This window comes from Dermacentor variabilis, chromosome 1 (assembly GCF_050947875.1).
Source record: "Dermacentor variabilis isolate Ectoservices chromosome 1, ASM5094787v1, whole genome shotgun sequence".
NCBI classification, from domain to species: Eukaryota; Metazoa; Arthropoda; class Arachnida; order Ixodida; family Ixodidae; genus Dermacentor; species Dermacentor variabilis.
Window position 1 is genome coordinate 133,714,448 of NC_134568.1, and position 22,530 is coordinate 133,736,977.

At 47.5% G+C, this 22,530-nt stretch overlaps 1 protein-coding gene across 3 annotated transcripts in view; it reads right to left on the reverse strand.

The window, feature by feature from the left end:
- Positions 1-219: 219 nt before the first annotated feature.
- Positions 220-22,530, reverse strand: part of LOC142572039 (cholesterol 7-desaturase nvd-like) — a 31,001-nt gene continuing 8,690 nt past the window's right edge. For 2 of the 3 annotated variants that reach the window (XM_075680843.1, XM_075680847.1), the window contains 4 exons: positions 15,694-15,817; positions 14,386-14,574; positions 12,605-13,200; positions 220-420 (listed from right to left, as the gene is read on the reverse strand). In XM_075680843.1, coding sequence (XP_075536958.1) covers positions 256-420; positions 12,605-13,200; positions 14,386-14,485 — 861 coding nt within the window. In that variant the 5' untranslated portion in view covers positions 14,486-14,574; positions 15,694-15,817 and the 3' untranslated portion in view covers positions 220-255. Of the gene's footprint in view, positions 421-12,604; positions 13,201-14,385; positions 14,575-14,664; positions 14,779-15,693; positions 15,818-22,530 lie in introns of those variants that run through there. The other variant, XM_075680856.1, reaches the window with a different exon arrangement.

The following is a 22,530-nucleotide window of genomic DNA, read 5'->3' on the forward strand; positions in this document are numbered from 1 at the left end:
CCCCGCTGCGCTCCGCGTTCGCTTTCATCTTTCTCCGCCGCCACCGAAGACCACGCTCGCCGCAGAAACAGGCGCCTATAAGAGTTGCGCTCTAAAATCATAGCAAGGCCTAAATATGGCATAGAAATCTGTAATAATCTATAGTAGCTCACTCTAGCAAAACAGTGTAAGTGTAGGAAAAGACCAGACACAAATAACCAAACTAAATAACTGATAGAAGCACGATGTATTTTATAACACAGCAGAAGATGACGTTCACCATTCCAGCGTGCGAGACCGAATATCCTGCCACGTGGGGCTACTTTGGCTGTAGAATTGGTTATACCACCTACGAAATTCGACAATCGTCTTGTCTCCTTTCTGGAAGGGTGGCTTCAACAGCATCTTCTTGTGATTCCACACGAGCAGATCCCTTTCGAACTGCGAGGCAGAAAGAATCAGATGGCCAGAACTGTTAAACTACTGGTGCTATATATACCACTATATCTCACAAAGAACAACGAATTGTTCTATGCGTGTCATGGCAACGTCGAATCGACATCACGTAACTAAAGATGTGCTAAAGCATAAGGGTGGTGAAACGAGTGAATTTAGATACGCCAGTGATGTGCGGCGCATCTTTCGGTACACAAAACTAGTTCCATGGATGTGACTTAACGCATTGAATATAAAAAACCAACCCTTACATTTGAAATATTTCGTAAACTCCACGATTGTTAATTATTGCTCATTTCATTGTGCATTTTTAGCGTAGCTTCATTCAGTGTTATTTTAGGAGGAGCCGCCTGCTGCGAAAGCTCACGGGTTACGTGCCGCAATCGAACAGTCAAAGGAATGTTCCGCATGCACCGCCGTGCCCATGAGTGGCGCTGGCTAATGCTCCCCTGGTTACATCTTGTACACATAAATAAACACCCAAGAATGCGCAAATGGGAGAGACAGACAAAACATTTATTTAGACCATCAGGTCGTGGCTCTTGAGGTTGAGTGGGTGGTGTCCTCATTCCAGGACTCCACTGGCCATGGCTGCTCGACGTACTTGCTGGACAAGAGCTTGTTGTCCCGCCAGCGTATCGCCGGTCAGCTGTACCTCCCACCGCTCAAATGACGTGCTTGGCGTCCTTTAGTGTTGAGGTTTGCCCTCGCACGCCCACGAGATGTGAAAGAGTGTATGGCGTGTGTCGTCGCACCAGGGGCAAGGGTCACGATATGTAGGTGGGTACAGCTTGCTGTGTCTGTGTAGGTTTGGGTATGTGTTGGTCTGAATAAGCCTCAGAGCTACTGCCTCTTCAGTGCTGAGCTTCGTGTGAGAGGTAGGATAAATCCTGCGGTTGAGTCGCTGGATGTCGAGTCGGTCGCAGTAATTGGATGGCAGGGGCACGAAGGTAAAGGGTGGGGATTGATGAGACGATTGGTTTCGCCGCGCTCGGTTGATTAGCGCTCGAGCTAAGGCGTTCGCCCTTTCGTTCCTCTCCAGTCCCGCATGGCCCGGCGTCCAAGTGATTTGATGAAATTCTTGCAGCCTCGGGCCTAGAATCTGAGCCGCCAGCAGCGGTGTTCGCCCGTTGGTAAAGTTACAGCAGGCCTGTTGCGAGTCGGTAACGACATGAACTTCCCTGCCTACCCTGTCTTGTTGCTTTATTACTAGCGCCGCGGCTATGGTCTCAGCCGCAGCTGGTGTCTCTGCCCTGACAGTGGCCGCGAGGGTCAAGGAGTTGTCTCTCCCATTCACAGCGGCTACCGTGAAGAGGCCCCCTACAGGGTAAGCAGCCACGTCCACGTACGTTACGTACGGGTCACTCTTGAATTGTCGGCGCTGCCTGTCGACGCGGGCCTTGCGTTGTCCTTCATGGAGTTCATGACTCATGTGCTTCGGTATAGGGTTCGCCGTGATCTGGCCTCTGACCTCGGGCGGGAGTGATCGTTGCCCATCGAGGGCACGTAGCTTCGTTGCCGTTCCGATCCGGTGGAGGATGGCTCTGCCCGCCGCCGTGTTCTGTAGTCTGACTTTTTGCGGAGCCATAACTGCGTCCGACAGCTCAGTGAGGGTGTTGCGGATCCCGAGGGCCACTAACTTCTCGTTTCAGGTGGCGATAGGGAGACCCAAGGCCATTTTGTACGAGCCTCTGATGATGGCATCTACTTGTTCTTGGTCGCGTTTGTTTAGCGAGTGGTAGTGATACGGCATGCTATACGTTCCTCTGCTGATCACCAGAGCCTGGACGAGGTGAACCGTTTCCTCTTCTCGCATGCCCTTGCGGCTGCTTGTTTTTCGTTTGATCATACGCGAGATCTGGTTGGTAGCAGACCTTACGGTTTGGATGGTGTCGGAGGCTTTCAGGTTGCTCTGGATCCAAAAACCCAGAATCCTAGTCTTGTTGCTTTCCGTGATCTTGTAGCCCTCTAGACAGAGGCCGATAGGGCCGGGGGACAGGTAGATTCCTCCTCCGTGAACCCGGATCCCCTCAAACTTCTCGGGCGCGCAACGTATCCCGCTCGCTACTGCAAATCTCTCCACCGCCGTCGCGTCCTCCTGAAGGGTTGCCTCTTTTCGCGCGAGGGAGCCGTTGGTGGCCCAGAGCGTGATGTCGTCCGCGTACAGGGCGTAACCTAGGTCCGGGATCTTCCGCAGCTCTTTGGTAAGCGTTAGCATCGCGACGTTGAAGAGAACTGGGGAGACTATCACCACTTGCGGCATTCCTTTGTTCGGCACGTCGATGGCATCCGATCGAGTCTGGCCTATTCCGATGGTTGTCGTCCGGCCCGTCAGGAACGATTTCACGTAATTAAAGATGCATTCCCCGCAGCTGATGTCGTTCAGCCCCTTTAGAATGGCCTCGTGCGAGATATTATCGGAGGCCCCTTTCACGTCGAGTGCGAACAGGAGGTGTTCTCCTCCCTTCGGGATGCCCTTGAGAACTTCTTCCCTTAGAATTAGGAAAGCACCTTGCGAAGAAAGTCCCGGCCTGAAGCCAAGCATGGTGGGCAGGAAGAGGTCACTGTCCTGTATGTAATGTTGGAGGCGGGTTTTGATGACCCTCTCGTATAGCTTGCCGAGGCACGAAGTCAGCGAGATGGGAGACAGGGCATCGATCGCGGGCTTCTTGCCGGGTTTGGGAATGGTCATGATTTCCGCTTGTTTCCACTCGTTCTGTACGTGGCCCTTCCTCCAGAGTTCCTCATTTGGGCATTTGGTCAAGTCCTGGATGTGCATCGGGCTCAGGATTCTAATCATGACATTGGTGATTTTGTCAACCCGGGAGCCGTGTTGCGCTGTGAGGCTGGTGCAGCGGCATACACTTCTTCCTCCGTGATCGGAGCGTCCAGGTCTGGTATTGGTTCTCCTTCGTATGTTAGGAGGCACGGTCGTAGGGGGTCGCTACCCAGGTATCTGGCTTTTAGAGTGTCAGTCAGATCCTGGTCGTTTCCGGTGAACTTGTGGGCGATTTCTAGAAGCGTCCGACTGGTTGTTGATTTCGCCTTGTCGGGCTCGATCAGGCAACGTAGGATGGCCGATGTCTGCGCCGTACTCAGGGTACCCTTGAGCGAGGTGCAAAACTGTACCCAATTTTGCTGCGTCCGAACTTTCATGTAATTTCTGGCTTCGTCTGTTATATGCTTGATTCGTAGACGTAGTTTCCGGTTTAACCGCTGTCGCTTCCATCATTTGAGAAGGCCCTCACGGGCTTCCCACAGGTGTAAGAGCCGGTCGACCATGCGCTGGATGGTTTTGGTAGCTTGGATGTGGGCGTCCTGGAGGTGCTGCATCCATTCCGCTATGTCCGTTATACCGTTTTAGGGCGGGGGTACTGCCTGAACGCCTCCCAATCCGTGAGCCTAATTTCGCCAATAGTTCTCTTGAGTTTCGGGGTGGATACCGCGGTGCTGAGGATGTAGTGATCGCTGCCCAGTGTTTCGCCCAAGTGCGTCCATGAGTACTCCCTTACGTTTTTGACAAATGAAAGGTCCGGAAACGTGTCTCGACTTACACTGTTGCCTACTCGGGTTGGTTGGAGGAGGTTGGTTATCATTTTGAGCTCCGTTTGGTCAACCGCATCGAGGAGTGACCTCTTCTTTTGCGTGTCTTGTTGGTATCCCCAAGTCGTGTGCCTGGCGTTCATGTCTCCCAACACTACCAGCTGGTTGCAGCCAGCGGCTTTCGCGCTATCGTGAATGATGCTGCGGAAGTGTCATCCTTCTGAGCACTCGGCGGACTGTACAAATTCAGGATGAAAGTGCTACGTCTACCCCTCTTCTGCGGGAGGACCTCCCCTTGCACGTGATTAATGTCGTGATGATGATAATGTTGTCCCACGGCCATCACCGTTTTGTGAACTCAAACTGCGACCTTCGGTGATCCGGCGTGCTTAACTACATAGTAACCCCGTAGCTTGATTGGCTCGTTCCCGACTTATTGAAGGCAGATGACGTCGGGGGGTTATGGGTGATTTTCGATGAAGAGCTGGAGTGAACTTGCCTTCTTGTTGAAAGAGCGACAATTCCACTGCAGGATCTCGAGGTGTTCGGGGGCGTTGCGTGCGGTGTTAGCCATTGCTGACGTTAATGCTATCGCCGTCGCAGTTGTCGGCGTCTCTGACGTCACCCGTGTTGTTTATGCGCCTGTATGTCTTGATGCGTGGGTTGCTGCTCTCGTCGTCGACCCGCTTGCGCGAGCCAAACTCAACCTTGCGTATTCTTCTTTCAATGTCTTCATGGCTTAGTGTGTTCTCCTTGACTTTATTGTTTAATTCGCCCATGTGGTAAAGCATCTGCTGTATCGTAGCATAAATGCTTTCGAGGATGACTACACTTGACTGGCCTGCCGATACCGAGACCGCACCGGGGAGCGAGGAGGGCGTAGTGGTTCTTGAGGGGGGAGGAATGGAGATGGCGGGCTAGTGGCCTATCGTTCCGCTTTCCGGCCCTGCTTGTGTGTTGTTGTTTGTTTTGCTTAGCAACGTCTCAAAGCGTTGCATGCGTTGATTTAGGTCATTAACCTGAGCTTTGGGTTTTTTTATTTTCATCCCTGATGTCCGTACATTCTGGGGAGCACTTACTATTGTCACTGGTATTTTGAGCGGAGGAGGTACTAGACTGATTACGGCTCACCTTGTTGTTGGCTTGGTTCTTCTTGCCCGATTGGTTCTTCTGCTTCAACGTGGATGTCGAGGTAGAAGTCTGCCGCTGCTCTTGCTCCTCTCCTGGCTTTGGCCACTCCGAGCGGAATAGGGACCTGGACCTGGACTGGGACTGGGATCGGACCAGCGCACCTTGAGGGGCTCGCCGATGACTCCGAGCTGAACCACCGCAGGGGACTTCGCCTTGGCCGTCCTCCATCATTGTCGTCGTCTTTCTTCCTCCTTCCGGGTGCAGCGTGCTTTTTTGGCGGTAGTGCTGTTGTTTTTGAGCTTTTGCTTGCACTCTCGAGACCCCGTGGCGTGGGCTTTGCCGCAGACGAAGCACTTGAGCGAGCACTCGTGGTCGTCCGTCGGGTCTTGCGTCCCGCAAGCGAGACATATCTTGATGTTCGGGTTAGGACAAAGGTCCGATCGGTGTCCGATGCTCTGGCACACGTAGCAGGTTTGTTTTGTGCACTTATAGGGGTGGCACTCGGTCTCCCCTCCGTAGTAGTAGACGTATCATGGAACTTCGTGAGAGCTGAACGTGATCACGGCCGTCTTGGTCGTTCCCAGCATGCGAGCCTGCATGATTTCCACGCCTTGGGTTCTTACCCGTAGGTGAGTCATAAGCTCCTCGGGCGGGGTATCCGGGTCGATACCATGAATGACGCCCCGGGCCACTCCGTCCGGTGCCGCAACATAAGAGTTGACTTCGTAAAGGTTGCCGCCCAACACAATCCACGCGATCTTGCGCGTAATATACGCGACCTCCTGATCTGGGGTACTAACAATGATTATGTTGGAACCGGGTCTCAAGCGCACGAGCAAATGCGAATCGTCAATTTTCCCTCCGCAGGCGGCCGAGACGGCCTTCGAGATTTGGTGTTTGCTGAAGCTCTACACCTGAAGGCCTTTCCTGGGTCGAATGATGATTTTGAAGTGGCTACGTGGCAGGAGGGGGGGGGGAGTCATGGCCTCTTCTTTAAGAAGGCTTGTTTGATGCAGCTGCGTAGGATGTTGAAGATAACGCGGTGGCGGAGGAGGGTGATAGCGGAGAGATCCCCCCCCCCACCTGCCACGCGCACTTGCTCGCCTCTGGCGAGCTTCTTCTTCGTTCTTCGCTTGAGGTGTAAAGACCAATTGGAATAAGGACATTCCTATGGCGTCCCTTGAGAGAGGTCCTTGTCCATAATGGCAGAGTCGTCATGGCGATCTTCCGAGGTGCCTGGAAGTCCATGGTTGTGGTTGCTTGCGACGAAGGCCCGGCGGCAGCTTGAACAATAGCACCGGGGACGGGTGGGGCTGTAATAACAACTCCACCTTCACTCCCTCCGGTAGAAGTAGAACCGGCCCGCTGGGATCCAGCAATGTGAGCCATAGTGAGTGTGGAGTAACCGTAGCAAGCGAGCGAGCGGAGGCAAAGGCGGCGGAACGCCTCGCCAACCTCCACGCTCCCACGTACGGCGGCGTCAGGCTTAACGCGGCAGCGCCAACCCGGAGAACTTCAAAGTCCAAAAGCGCAAAATAGTATGCACTCACGGTCTTCAAACTTCTCATGGCGGTTCCGGATGACTTCACGAAGGTCTTCCGAGAAAGACTTCGGTCGTCCGATGTGAATTTCTTAAAAGAATAATAAAGTTGACAGAGCCCATGCGAAGCACGTCTACTCCGCTCGGCTCTTCTCCCCGCGGAAATGGGAACATCCGCCGCCGTAGCTGTAGCGGCAGTGGTAAGGCAACGCGCGCGTAATGCGTAGGCTGTGGCTTCCACCCGAGGCAAGTTGTTTTTTCTTCCACTTTAATTTCCATTTTTCCTTATCTGTACACTTCAATTAAAAATTGGAGGACGCTTAAGCTTCGCCTTCAAGAGTGGAACGCGACAGCGTTCCCATCGACCCGCCAAGGGGTGAAGACAATGCGCTACGGCGTAGGGATCACTTACGAGGCGCCCCGAATCGGACTTTGCGGCCACCTATCACACGGAGAGCGTCGAGCAACGCAGCGTTCGGCGCGGCAACGAAACGTGCGCCTGAGCAAACGGAACGAACCAAAGAACTCGGTGTCTCGGAGGGGGAAACGATCTACGCCAGCCAAACGTCGTGATCGGCACGGGCAGAGAGATAGATAGATAGTGATCTAAAGAAAGGAACGGCGCTTGATTCTGCAACCCGCGTGGGAGCACGGCGAAGCGTCGTCAGGGGAGAGGGAGTCGGAGCCGCGACGCGCCTGGCACCGGTCCGCGCACAGCCCCAATGCGCGCATGGCGCGCCACCTGTCGGGGCAGCGCCGTACATTGAGAGGAGGGGGTCTTCTGTGTTTGCCGCAAGATGGCTCTGCGTGTGCGGTAAGCGCAGAAGAAATGTAGCGGAAACTTACTTCGCTACTCGTGTAAATGCGACTTCTGTAAGTTACATGCTCATAATTACCGATATAGACCGCAGTATAACTTTCTACGGCACGTTTTTAAGGCAGCACCGCGTTCACTAGAAGCGCGTTTGTACCGATTTCAAGCGTCGAACTCGTGGCTGAGTGGTAGCGTCTCCGTCTCACACTCCGGAGACCCTGGTTCGATTCCCACCCAGCCCATCTTGGAAGTTGCTTTTTATTTATGAAGTGCCTGCCGTGATTTATCGCTCACGGCCAACGCCGCGGACGCCGACACCGACGCCGACGACACCGGCTTTTCTGCGACACGAGCTCCTTAACGCTATCGCGTTAAAAACAAATGATTTCCCCTAGGTTTTCCTTAGCTTCAATAACTGGTGGCTTCATACGGGCGTGACTAAAAAAAAAGAAAGAAGGGGGCGCATGATTTCTCTTTTTCTCGTTAATTAGTATGCTGTATGGTTCCGCCCTCTGGGAAGAAACGCTCATTGGTTCCTGTTCTTCTTGCATCTCGACCACCGGGGAACATGGGCCTGTGGTATACCTGTTACGATGCTTGTAATCTGTTCTAGAATTCTGGCGATAACCGTTGCTCCATCTTCAATGTGCCATTGATGCTTTATGAATACCAGCGATGCGTAAGCTGCTTCATCCAATTCGATGTCCGCCGGCTGTGAACGCTAAACTTGACATCAACCCTTAAGGTTATATTCCATTTATGAAACAATTTGTCCACGCACATAAACAAAAACCAAAGGAATAATGGACGAAAATTAAGCAGACTAGAGTGATTTCTCCGGCGCTGAACTTATATATTGCCAAAGTTGTATTTCACAAGTTCTTAGGACGCTTACCTCTGTATGGCTGACTGGCCACGAAGCATGCGGTATTCATTTTATGAGTAAGGTTGTGGGTAATTTCTAGCGAGATATAAACAAATTGCAGTCACTGATTCATCCTAAGGCGTTTAAAGAATGTTGAATGTACTATTCTTTAAAAGTGAACCAATGGACACTCTCAGAAATTTAACATGGTAGTCGTTTTGTGTCCCAGATAAAATTATAAAGCGTCTGTGTGGCTGGTCTCCCCAAGGGAGAGAATGACTGACGAACTTGGGGAAAACCAAATTTGCGAAAATATATTTGTAAATAAATTTCTCTCGAAAATGGGCCACAAAATAGACAAAGTTGAAGCTCTATAGAGTCCGGTTGATAGCAGAACTGACACATTCGGAATACAGAAATTTCACGGTAAAATACGGCAGCTCGAACTTTAGAATCAAACCTGCAGTTGCCTTGACAGACACCAATAATTATTCAACGCCGAACATAGATGATGGCAGTGAGGATACGATGAGATAGTAGATTCTCACAGATGAAATTGTGAAGAACAACTTCTTTGCTAAACACTCAATGTAATGCTCGTCTTCTACACAATTACCTTTGAGAGTCGGTGCATAGGGCGCAAAGCATTGCGCAAATCACCAAGTGCGAATGTTACGTAATAGCACAGGGGGTCGCGTGTCTCACTTCCACGTTTACGTTGCCGCAGGAATGTGAATTCGAATCACAGTCGGTGTGTAGTAGTAAAGTATCGTTCTTAGAGCGGAAGCGCTTATTTTGTTACCCTCCGCGCGTTTCGTCCAAGTTCGTATGTGGCATCAAATCTGCATTAATAATGAAACCGTTGCAATGACGAGCTCTTATTATCGAGAGGTCTTTGTGCTTTAGAGATTGCTCTGTGCCGACTACATATTAGTGCTATTATGTCATAATTCATTCTTTAATTGCGCAAAACGTAGGTGCGCTACCTGGAAACTGCTTTGTGGCAAAATGGCATGCTAGATGATGTGGTTTTAAGCGCGAGCAGTCACGTGGTGCTGCTGATAAAATTTAGTTTTCCTTCGCCTATTGCGCGGTTGAAGTTGAGGAGGAGGAGATAACCTGACGACGAGGGGATGGCGAATTGATGAGGATGACTACGGCGCCGTCATCGGCGACGGCGTAACAGAAAGAGCAGACATACGGACGGACACAGGAAAACAAATTTCCAACTTTTCAATGGCTGTCAATGATAAGTGACATTAGAATATTCGGAACATAAGGCCCGAAATAATCAGAATCAGAATCAGATTCCACTTTGTTTCCAACACACTAGTTGGGGTCCCCCAGGCAAAAAGTTGTTACAGACAGCTTGACAGGACCTGGGGGCCTACAGAGAGCAAGAGACAGTGGATTTCACAAATTTGAACAATTGTAAATACATACAGACATTATGAACAAGAAATGAACTTGCTTGATACAGATACAGCATACATGGTACACTATCACAGAATGCATAAACACTGCAGGAAATGTAGCAGCCAGTAGAAAGGAGAAAAGTTCATTGCTTCATCCGGCAATCACGCAACTCCGATTTACACGTGTCGAGTGAGGCACTGAAATTAATGTGAGCTTTTAAGAGGTTGTATAGTGTTGGTATGCAGTAATCTAGCCTAGATCTACCGTAATTTGTACGTGTACGTTACACTGGTATTAGCCTGTTACGTATGCTGTAGTCATACGGGGGAATAAAACAATGAAACAATGAAAGACATGTTCACTTTTATGCTCGATAAGATATTGGTCAATTATGACAAACATGCTAAAGAAATGGCTGAGAAAGGCTCAAGACATGCCCAAATCTAAGTTTCCTAAGCACATACCAGCGAAGAGTCTTGTTGCGGTCGCGCTAATGACAATTTTTTTGTTGCAGCCACTTATTTTCCCTAATACCATTAGTGGTTTTCCGTTGTTCTTACCTTTGCGTGAGACAGTGTGCACCGTCTAATAACATAAACTAAACATGATATCTTCACAGGTGAGCACGACATGCTGTGCGGCGCTGTGGAAAGACGCCCTAATTTGCATTGCTAATAACAACAACGTATGGAAAACGAAGATGAAGTAAGGCGCAGGCGCAGCACACACAAGCCCTCTGGTGTGTCTACGTCTTCCATCGTCTTTGTTTTCAGTGAGCTGTTGTTATTAGCCAAGAACCAATACCAACTTTCCCAGTTTTATATGCCCTACTTTTGAATGTTCCACACGACAGTATGACGTTGTTGTACAAAAAGATGGCTCTCTGTCTATAGCAAGAAGTGTGCCACATATGCCAGAAGAGTACAGTGGTGAGTATGCCTGATGAACCTAGAAAAGCCGCTCTTGCGCAGATAGACTATGATTGTTTTTGAAGCTCATACAGAACTGGGCCCGTATTCGCAAATAGTTCTTAGGCTAGAATTGTTGGTAATAGAAAATTGCAGTCAATCCTGGCACTGGACATAATATTAGTGAAGGCAACCGGCCAATCACATGGCGCACTTACGAACAAAAAGGTTTGTGAATTTGGCCTCCAGTAATTGGTTCATTGGCAAAGGGTCATATTATAAAAATTTCGCTTGTATCTTATACACGTGACTGCCTCTCTAGCTCAGTGGCTATATAGGGTGTCCCAATTATCATGCACCAAGACTTAAAAATATGCAAATGCCACGTAGCTGGACCGAACCAAGGCAGTGTTGTTTTCCGTCGCTTGGAGATACTCAGATTGTTATTTTCTTTCATTCCGCCTAATGACCTAATTAGTCTTAATTAGTTAATCAACCTGTCAAATATTATATTTAGATTAAAAGTGTCAATGCGAAAAGTGCATCGCAACATGAAAAACTCCGGATACAGGCTTCTGTGGCTCAATTCGTGTTCTGTGAAGTGTTTTTCTGAGCTTGAAAGTAGCTCGCGAATACACGCAAAGTGCCTCGAGAGGCCAGTCGCGCAGCAATTTTGCGTGTATTTGCGAGCTTCTTTCGCACTCGGAAAAACACTTTTATGTAGCACGTATTGAGCTATAGAAAGCTGTATCGGGAGTTTATCATGTTGCTCTACAGTTTTCTCATTGAAACTTTTATTCTAATTATAATATTCGAGGAGTTGATTAATTACTTAAGACTCATTATGCAATTAGGCGGTTTGCAAAAAATAATCTGAGTATCTCCAAGCGACGGCAAAGAATATTACCTTGGTTCTGTCGAGCTAAATGGCATTTGCATACTTTTAAATCTTGGTGCATGATAGTTGGGACAACCTGCATATCGCGTTCCATTGCTGTTCACGAGGTCGCAGGTTCGATCTCAGCCGCGGCGGCCGCATTCCGATGGCCGTGGAATGCAAAAAAAATAACTCGTGTGCCGTGCGTTGGGCGCAAATTTTTTAAGAGAAACGCCAAGTGAGTTTAGACTTGTCAATTACATTTCAAAAACTCTATTTTCATTAATTCCGAGGCGACAGGTTCATTACTGAAACAGTAAATGAAGACCAATCTTCACTTCTTTTCCACCCCGAAGCTCCAACGCTGGCTCTTGAATGTTACGACACGGATTTCAAAGTGTGTCAGCGTACTTAGGCTGTTTTTTCCAACAAACGTTATCGAAACTTTGCAGCTTCTTTTAGAAGACAATACAGTTAATATATCTCGACAAAAACTTAACTAAATCGGAGCAGTCGCCGTCAAAATCTATGACGCCATGGAGCGCTGGTGCAGGAACTTCAAGGTGGCGTCACTGCAGGTGTGCCGTTTTCGCGCCACTTCTTGCTTACCAGCTTCTTTTTTATTGAATTGCTCTTCAAAGAACATCAAGTAAAGAAAAGTAATCCGGAGACTCAGACTACGGCATGCCTTATTATCAGGTCGTGGTTGTGGCACCTAAAACCCCATAATTTACATTTTTTAAAATTTTTTCAACAGACAGCTGTTTTTTTTTAACCCAAGATATTAGGTGTCCCCAGCAGCAATTAAATCTGCTTTTGCAACTGCGTCGGGAAACCCAGAAGGCTATCCTTAATTCCTTTAATTATTCGTCTTGCGTCGACATAATGACTGAAAGCCGGGTTAGTAGGTGTCGATTCCCTATTAACTGCAGCGCGGAGGGACGACAAACGGCAGGAACAAGGCGAACACACAGATCACTGTGCGGTCACTTCGTTTCTGTCCTTTGTCTTCCTGTCGCCGGGGCAGTTAATATTGGATGCTCGTGCGTTGGTTTGAACGATCAAATGCACTCACGGATTTTGTGTAGATGATGCTTGCCAGCCAGCGGAACAGCAAGTTTGTGCGAGGCTCGTAGTGGATGGTGTGCACCACGCGGATACGGAACGGAGCCATCGGCGTGACAGCGACCACGGTAACTAGGCTGCCGAAGCCACTCTCGACGCGCACCACGAGCAGCCCGGGTCCCTGCAGCGTCATGTTGGTCACGTTGCCGAAGAAGCGCGGGCACCGGCCAAGAACGCGGATCTTGGCGTCGATGCGGACGCAGCAGCGGTGCTCCTTTGTGTACCACTTGGCCGTCCATAGGTGCGTGAAGAAGCGGCCCCACCAGGTGTCGCCCGCGGTTTTCGCGAACTCCTCCGGCGGCAGCAGCACGTTGGGTCCGTGGAAGTAGCCGAAGTGCGTCACGTCCGACTCGTTTTCGGACAGGTCCCGGATGTGGCAGCTCAGCGTTTCCTCGTATCGCCTCCACGCTTTCCAGTGACCGTTTGTCACCTCGGGAACGTCTTCCACCTGCCAGCTGGGCTCGTCGCCGTCGGCGTGGTACCACAGAAACACGTTCCCCAGAAGCTCGGCCGTGGTCCAAGTTTTTATTTTGACGAAGTCGGGCACTGTAGGAAGTCAAGCAGCGTAGCTAAAGGAGAGGCGATAAAGGTGTAGTACAACGGTTGTTTCACGAAGTGCGTTCGAAAGTTCTTAAGGAGACCGGAAGGTGGGATAATGAATTTATTTCCTCATTGTTGCTTTTATCTCAGAGGCTCATGTTATATTCGGAGTAGAGGTGCAAATTAGACGAATAATTATGCAAATTTGACTTTTTACTTTATGTTAACAAAAACAAACAACGTACGATTGAGCCGAATGGATGACTTGAAGTACGCCATCCGAGGAGCTCATAACCGTTTCCGGAAATGTAAGCAGTAGACGCACCGTAATGAATTATTTCTTTTACCGAAATGAATTATGGCGAATTGTCCACATAAAAGCGAAACTCAACACCCAAAGAGCACAACTGTCCTTCTTTTACAGTAGACATTCATAAGTGCTGTTACTGCTTACGCCTCACCGTATGGCGAATTACAAGCAAGAGACCTCATATGAGTACTTCGGTTTCATTTATTTTCTATGTGTGTATGTTCGAAACTAGCCTGAATTCAATAAGCTGTAAAAATTATGAGCGCCTCCTTTTCCCATTTCGGAAAACGGTTACCAACAGTTCGGACCACGGGCTTCAAGTCTTCCATTACTTTCAATCGTCTGACTCACAGGGCTGAAAATTTACTTAGCCTAAATACTTGTGTAATTACTTCATAGAGTCATATTCAAATGTATATCTGTCCTAAAAGTAACCCAGAAAATATTCATTATCTCATCTTCCCTATTTTTAGGTAATTTCGAACGTACTCTGTGAAACACCTACAGGTATAAACGCCAGTGGAAAGAAACCTGAGCACAGCGTTTGGCTCTCAATGAAATGTGTTTGCGAGAAAACATGCACAGAACGACGTACTTCGGCCACTTCATTTTTGTATCTTACGCATAAAACAAAATTCGGCAGGAAAATGGGCGAAAGCAGCGAGCATTGCCATGTGCACCTCGGTTATTAACCAAGGTCTAGCTCTTGCTGCGTACATACATAGAATGTTTTGCTCAGATTTCATTTGTATCTATTAAAGCAATAATAATAATAATAAAGAATGCGCTGGCTTGAGCATGGACACTTGTGTAGCCCCATGTTTCGCGGCTGAAATCTCAGCGCTACAGCTTTTTATTACGAGAAGTTGGTAACAGCGCACCTTTGGCCGAGTAAGGCACGTGGGTGCAAGCGCCGTTGTTTGAGTCGAACCTCCACCCGTGGAAGGGGCACTCGATGCAATCTCCCACCACACGACCCATCACTCCCAGGTGGGCGCCCAGGTGGGGGCAGTAGGCGTCAAGCACGTGTGCAATGCCGTCCTCGGTACGAAACGCGACAAGCTCTAATCCTGTAGAAAGAGGAAAATCAATTAAATCAATCAAAACTCAATCGGGCTCCAGACTGCCTGATCAGCTGCGGGCCGGATATGGGCACGCACTGTTTTGTCACATTAAAATTGTCTTGCTGCATCGGGAATGCTACATGGCTCTTAGTTCTTCTCAAACAGCAATACTCGCTCCTCCATTCTCCTTGGAGAGTGCAAGAGCGATCCGAGAGCCCGCTGCACTGAGGCGAGATTATAATGTAAGTTATCCATGGAGCGACAACAAGTCATTTGCGACGTTTGCGGACATTTGTCCCTACAGGAAATGCCCTAATGAACAAGGGCGACCTCCTACGGTTAGCGAGCAAGTTCGTTGAAACATTAGCTAGGACAATGGCGGTGTCGACGTGACAGCCGACTGCCACCGCAGCAAGAGAGATCAGTCCGAGGAATTCGCGAAGTCTGCAAATTTTTTTTTATTTTTCAAAGGACATCCCTTATGCCTTTCCATTCCCAAGCAATGAAGGCTTTACCCTTAAAGCGTGCAGTATGCCAGCCAAATTATGGATATTTCTATAGAGTACACATAAGCGACCGACGTTGGGCTGGTTGGCGTTCCACTTGGGAGGGAAAGCACCGCATAGGACGAAGACTAAGAAAGAACGTGACCGCATGCGCTCACTAACAACGTTGTCTTTATTGCAACAAGACACTCTGTAGAACACGCACAGCCCCCTGCATGCCTTGAGCTTCGTCGTTCTTGAGGAAAAAGCCACTTACTTAAAACGATGATTCGCCCTTCTTCTTCTGCACAAAAAAAGATTGTATCTTTGATTTAATATCTTTGACGATATGCTCGACGCATGGGGAGTGTTGTGCGTGTTCTATACAGTGCCTTGTTGCAATAAAGACAACGTCGTTAGTCAGCGCATATGTTGTCGTTCTTTGTTAGTCCTCGTCTTACAAGCTGTTTACCCTCCCAAATGCCTAGACTGGTAAAATCGAGTCTGAAAAACACATAACAATACCTCGATACCTTGTTTTGTTTCTTTTTTAAATCACCGAACCTATTTGCTCAAGGTTGTTGTCCTTTTTCTCTTGCTAGGACACGTCTAAGAGCAATTCCCCGACACTAAAACTTACCAAGCACGTCGACTCGCTTTACTTGTTTGACCTTGAGTTCTTGAGACTCTATAATAGGAAACCAGCCATTGGGATACACCGGCGGCAAATCCTCTTGAGGATACCGTCTTCGGGCAGGAATCAACTGCATGTGCAAGTATGTAATGCTTTAAACTTATGTGAGGGTTTCCAGTCACTAAGCAACGATTGATAGGCTCCAATTAAACATCGAAAAAGAGGTGACGCATGGGTAGTTTCCCAAAGATATACCAGTTTCTATACTGAAAATCTTTGTTGTCCATTTGAGGAGCTTGTGAGAGGTATTAAATAGCGTATGCCGTTGCGGGAATGCAACAGACTATTGAATTAGGTTATGTTTCTGTGCATGAGGTTCTAGGAAGCCGCTACTTCAATACTGCGCAATGCGCATTAGTAAGCGCAGGCAGAATTTTTAGTTAAGGAAGTGATGCGTTTACATTTTCCTACTCTAATGCTACGTTATTAGTAAGCAACATCCTGTAGGGTATGATGTATGTATGATGACATTGTGATTGTTCCAGCAAGTTAAGACGCGAGCACAAGGTAAAGAAACGCACAGGTCGAGCAAGTTATAGGTTAATAAATCAGCGTTGTCCTCTGCGTTTCTTTGTCCAAGTGCTCGCGTGTTTACTTGCTGGAACAAACACGCTGCCAACATCCTGCAGTCCAAGCAAGGGAGAGGTGTTATTGTCAGCACAATTAGTACACCTTAGTAGTACACCCAAGGGGAAACGAAACCAGGATTGTGTTCGATCCCTACAGTGCATCCTTCTTTAAACACTGAAACGTGTTTTCGCAATCTTAAAGTTGGCTGAACGTATTCTATGTCTATAAGTGCACCAAGTGGCTGCATACTCTCAGTGTCATGAAGGAACACAAATGGTACATCTTTGCGTCTAAATATCACGGCTCGACATACGAGATGAAAGGACCGGGTAAACGGGGCATTCTTGTTTGTTTACTAAATTTCATTCGTTTTACACCTTGTGCTTTGTCGTCACTGCCCATGAAAACATGCAAGTCGCTACAAATGAAGAAATGAACAGGTGTTCGAAATGTATTACTTTTTCACTGTTACATCTCAACATCTGTGGCGTTAACTAATAGACATATTAATAGCCTCCAGATATTTATTTGTTAACACAAATTTCAGTATGATATAATTGCTCAGACTAAGACGTAGCTTACGCCTGAGGAATCTGTGAACCACGTAGGTGACAACTTAGTTCGCTTTCTATGACTTAGCGAAAGAAAGGGTGGAGGTGCTCTACTACTTGTCAGCACCAACCCCATGAATTATAATTATCTCTCGTTTAACCACAGATATATCACTGCAATATGAGGCGCTATTTATTGAATTTTCTTGGGGGATAACTGTCGGCGTGGTGTACCATTCACCAAGTGCTATAGTGTCTTTTTTTCTTCGGGCCTTAGAAAGTATGTTAGATGAGCTGGGCACCAGAAGTAAGGAGGCACTCGTATGTGAAGACCTTAACTAAAACCTAAACTCGATCGTTCTAACATTTCGTATCAAACATTATATGAATCATACGGGTTCCCAAATAGCGTTTTTACTTGCTTCATGAGTGCGTCAACAATAAAATCGCTTTGTCAAGCATCTGCACGTACCGATAGAATTTCACTTCGAGAAAGCTTATCTGCGATGCGCGAAATTTTGTGGAATCTTAAATAATGCAATAACAAAGAGCGTAACGACAACCCATGAACACGCGAAGAAATGCTGCAAACAGCCGATCAACCCTTGGATTACGCAAAGTGCCTTAGAGCTAACCCGCATCAAGGAATATAGGCATAGAAAGCAAAAGGAAAAAAAAAGATAATGTTTGCTACAGAAATCAACACAAGCTATTCAGGAGCAAACTATTAGCGCTTCTACGACGCTGTGAGAGAATGTTATTATAGGTAATCGTACTATCATAGCTAGTCAAATGAGACTAAAAAAGCTGTGGGAAGTAAATAATTCTGTTAATAAAGGTATTACTCAGCAGGCCAGCCCCTATTGCAAAGCCCAGTACCCAGTATCCAGTGCCACGCCGGATTATGGGCCCAGTGTCGCGCGCTGGATGCTGGGGCGCTGGGCAGGCGCGGCGTACTGGGAGGCGCTGGTTACTGATGCAAAAAACAGCTTTAGCGCGTTAAATCGCGGTGCCTGGCCACCGTATATATATTTTTGAATACAGAAAGCAATAGAGAGTGTTTTAGCGCAAAATAAAAACTGCTTTGACCTAAATTCGATCGCTGGACGTACAGATCCCATGCCCGGTACTTTACAACTACGCCACGGCAGCTTTTTCTTTCTTTATTGCATGGAATTATGAGTAGTGTCAAACCAATATTGTTACATTACATTTGAACATACATGAGAAACAAATGCACACATGGTACGCAGTCCAATGAAAGTTCAAATTTCAGGCAACCAAACACAAGCGTCCAGACGCGAAATCCATTCAGGTACAGGATCAAAGGTAGCAACCACACTACGCACTTGAGCAGTCTCTTTTCGAAAGAACTGCTTCTCGATTTTGACATGGCTAATTATCCATGCACATCTATCTGCTGGCGTGGCGTAGCTCGCTCGACTACGCCACGCCATCAGATAAACGTGCATGGATAATTTTCCATGTCAAAATGGAGAAGCAGTTTCAGTATCGCTGAGATACGTCTCACACATACGTGGTAGATGCGCTATCACCCAGCAACTAAACCTCACGCCTGTACCAGAAAGAAAAATTTGCTGTCCGTATTCAGTGGTATGCTTGGAAGTGCCACAACATCGATTTTCACTTGCGATTGGTATTTTAACTTCGAAAAAAGTCCTAAATGAACCGCCGACCCCGTACGCCGTGTGGGCTGTTACTGCCGATTTCGACTAGCCCTTTCTTATTCTTCACGCAAATGATATGCAACGTTTTCTTAGTTCAGTGGTGCGTTGGTGGTTCGCTGGTGCGCAGTGGTTCAGTGGTGCCCAGTGGTTCGCTCGTGCGCTTCAATCTACACGTCTGTCTAGTCGTATATCTTCGTCAGAGAAGCGCAGGCTAGTTCTGGCAGCCTTCGGCGACAGCGCATATACCTGTGTTTATAACTCGTCACATCGGCGCTGATCGCTTCTTGTGCTAGCACTGTAGACACACAAAAAATGGTTTGTATTTAAAAACACCGATGCGAAAGCTGAAATATAGAGCGATTTATCCTTCTTAGAATTGTTGATTCCTGAGCCCAGACGCGCGGATAGCGCTCAGACAGATTCGGCGGATACGATAGGCCTAAGCTTCGGTGGGGACCGATCTCGGCGCGGTTAGCTGTCGAAAGCTAAAATGTGTATTTATGTGTATTTATGTATTTATGTGTATAGTACAATAGGGAAAGTGGAAGAGCATAATTTGCCTCAGCTTTCTTATCGGCAGGATAATATCAATCAGCGGTAGGCTTCGATCTCGGGGTCCGTTCGAGCGCGTCTGAACGGCTTGTGGAGTTCATGTATACACTCCACAACACTGCGACAACGGCCACAACTCCCAGTCATGTTGCGTGCAAACTACTAAAAAAACGCGGCGTCCTCTGCGTTTACGTGGTTTGGTTCAAGAATTTAGCTATCCGCCCAGTCAAAAGGGCAAATGCAAAAAACGAAAATGACCTTCAGTGTGAAATGTGCTACATAAACAGGGCAGCCCACGCACCTTTATTCTAAGCTGCGACACGAAATAGAGTTTTATGACCCCAAAATGTAGCATTATTTAGGGCAAGAGACTAGTATCAAGCGATGAAATTGTATGAAGCATTTAATATTCAGCGGCGCTCGCCCTTACGTATTGGAACCAGTGTGGCACAAGGCCAACCAGCGCAGTTTCCAGCGCGAACCAGCGAACTGCGGCGAGAACCAGCGCCTGTACAGCACAAACGAGTGCGCCCCAGCGCCAGGGGAGTGCAACCAGCCTCTCTTCCAGTGTGACCCAACTCTTATGCAGCGTTCTCACTGGTGTCCCAGTGAGTCCCGGCGAGCGCCAGCGTACCCAGTGCGATCCAGTGCCAAAAAACGTTCTGCTTTCACACTAGAAGGCACTGAAAGACGCTGGTTTTTGCAGTAGGGAGGCTTCCTGATATTAATTTATACGCCCACACATAGCTACAATAAGCAAACAATTTCAATCCATTTTCCCCTCATTTGTCTTTAACTTGCCGCTGAAGAGGTAATGGCCCTAAGTATTTCAACACCAACTTGTAAAGCCACAGGGTGTGACAGGATATCATTGAGTATAATGAAATGTAATGAAGATTTACTCTGCCCATATCTGGCGGAAATTTTTATTGCGCTTTTTACACTGGTACGTATCCTAATCCGCTGAAAAGAGCTAAGGTATCTCCCATTTTTAAGAACGGTAATCTCATGTTAGAAAGCAGCACATCCATTTCGATACACTCAACCGTTAACACAGGGTTCGAACAGCTTATATCCAAACGAATTACTAAGTTTCTAAAAAAAATTATTAATTTAGCTACACTGCAGCACTGATCTTGACAAAATAAATCAACTAGAAGCGCAGTTACTCGTGTGACAAACTACATTAAGACTTTTCTGAATACCAAAGAAATAGTAAGAGGAATTGTTCTGGGCGTAAACAAAAGCGCTCGACACCGTCGATCATCAGATTCTTGCCAAGGAAGTTGGAAGTCTATGGAGTTCGTAGTGACATTCTAAATTTCTCTTAGAGCTATCTTGAGGAAAGGTTGAACACGTTGAAAACATCTCGTCTAACTTCTTAACTATTTCATATGGTGTACCGCAGAGGTCAGCGTTGGAAGTGATACTGTTTGCCTTGTACATTAACGACCTTTCCCAAAAGCTTGATAAGGTAGAGGCAACAATGTATGCGGACGGTACGGCAGTTTTAATGTCAGGCAAGGATTTGGTCAACTATGAAATGCTGCTAATAAGCAACTAGAAAACATAAGAAAGAAGGTTATAAGAGACATCACATTAAGCATGACAACACATAGAAAACAAACTACACTACATATTTTATCCAATAGAGCTGAAATAGCAGCACCAACAAATTAGAAGGTCGCAACAACAGTTGCAGAAGTTCAAGAGTAGAAATAGCGCGTTATAACGCTGGGTTCATCGCTTCATTACAGGCACACATAAGCAATGTTTGCAGAAGGCTAAGTCGTGCTTGATCTGTACCTTATATAAAATGGACACACATTTTACTTCTTTCCTTTTTTGGTCAGGCAGATGACCTCATTGTACTGGGCCATTCGGAAAGATTTCTTTTGTACGTCAGCATTGCAAGCAAAGACTGAAAAGGGTCCATGGAGGGGCATTCAATCGTTGGAAGCCGAAGCAAATGTCTCTTCTCTTCGGTGCGGTGAAAAGGCCAGGCCATGAGCAGCTAACGGGACCGCTAATACCATTAAAATAGCGCGAATAGATAGCGAGATCATGCACAAGGAATAACAGTAGTGCAATATCACTGCAAAGAACCACGTCATGAGTCGAGTATTTTTTGTTGTCACTTCATGGGGGAAACTGGCCTTCATGCTTACATTTAATTTCAACCCCAAGTGATGCTTCGTAGCAACCCGAGGGAATAAAAAAGAAGAGTCGGGTCTTTCTCTAGACTTCGCGGTTTGAGCCACGGTAGTCATTAAGAATGTCATAACTACATCGCCGCTGCCTACTCACTCCCCATCCCTGTCCTCCCACCTACCTTTATTTGATAATTTATAACCTATTTGCGAAATCCCTATACTTCGCTTTCCTTTTTGCTGCTTTCTCGTTGTATTCTTTTTTTATTAGCATGTGTAATCTGAACGAGTACTGTAATTAGCCTGGATATACTGACACCTCCTTTTGTGACGCCCATATATGTCTTTGGGGTATTTGAGAAAAACAAAACAAATTGGGCCTAAAATAACTTCCGGTGGGTGCAACTATTCCGAAGAGGATGTGGACAGCCCTCCCGTGAATAAAGACGAAAACATTTCACGCGCACTGTTAAGGCCGAACTTTACTACTCGCTAAGTACGGGGACACGTACAGCAAGTATAAAAGCGATCTACAGAATAAATTGACAGCCCTACCCTTTTCTTATCTTCCGACGCCCGTGCACGTTGCCGCAAGAAGGCCCAGGTGAGGCTGGCGAACAAAGCAATGAGCGGCGCAAAGCGCAGGCTCGACCAGAAGAACACGTCCATGGAAAGCATGGCAAGGGGCTAAACTTGCGCGGGTATGCTTCGGGAAGCGCACGCGCCCTCTGAGTAAGTGCGAGGAACGAGCGTCGCCGCGTTAAGTTTGGTGTGCACCTCCGGACCAGACGGCAGCGAGCAAAAGAGACGGCACTCGTGCACCTCTGTGGTTCCTCCTTCTCGCAGATCCGCTTAGACGAAAACAGGAGAAAACAAGCCACAACAGCGCGCGACTACCGATTAAAAAAAGAAAAAGAGACAACAGAAAAAAATCCTCGCAGAACGCATCACACGGTGAGTGCCACCGGTAATGGGATTAGCATTCATGCACTGTAGCGACATCTACATTGCTGAAGAGGCCTTGGATTAGAATCCGATTATGTATTCGAAGCTACTTGTTTGTTATCGGTTGCGCGTATCTCACGCTTACGTAGGAATCTGTGTTAAGCGAAGCTCTTTTAGATGTTTGCGCGAATGTGCAATGCAAATGTTATGCAAAACGAAACGCTTATGACGGGAATGTTTTTATAAAATGACGCATACGCAGGAATGTACTTTTGTGAACTCCTGTGTAGCCGACTTCATCGAATATTCGGTCGCCGACTTCTTCAC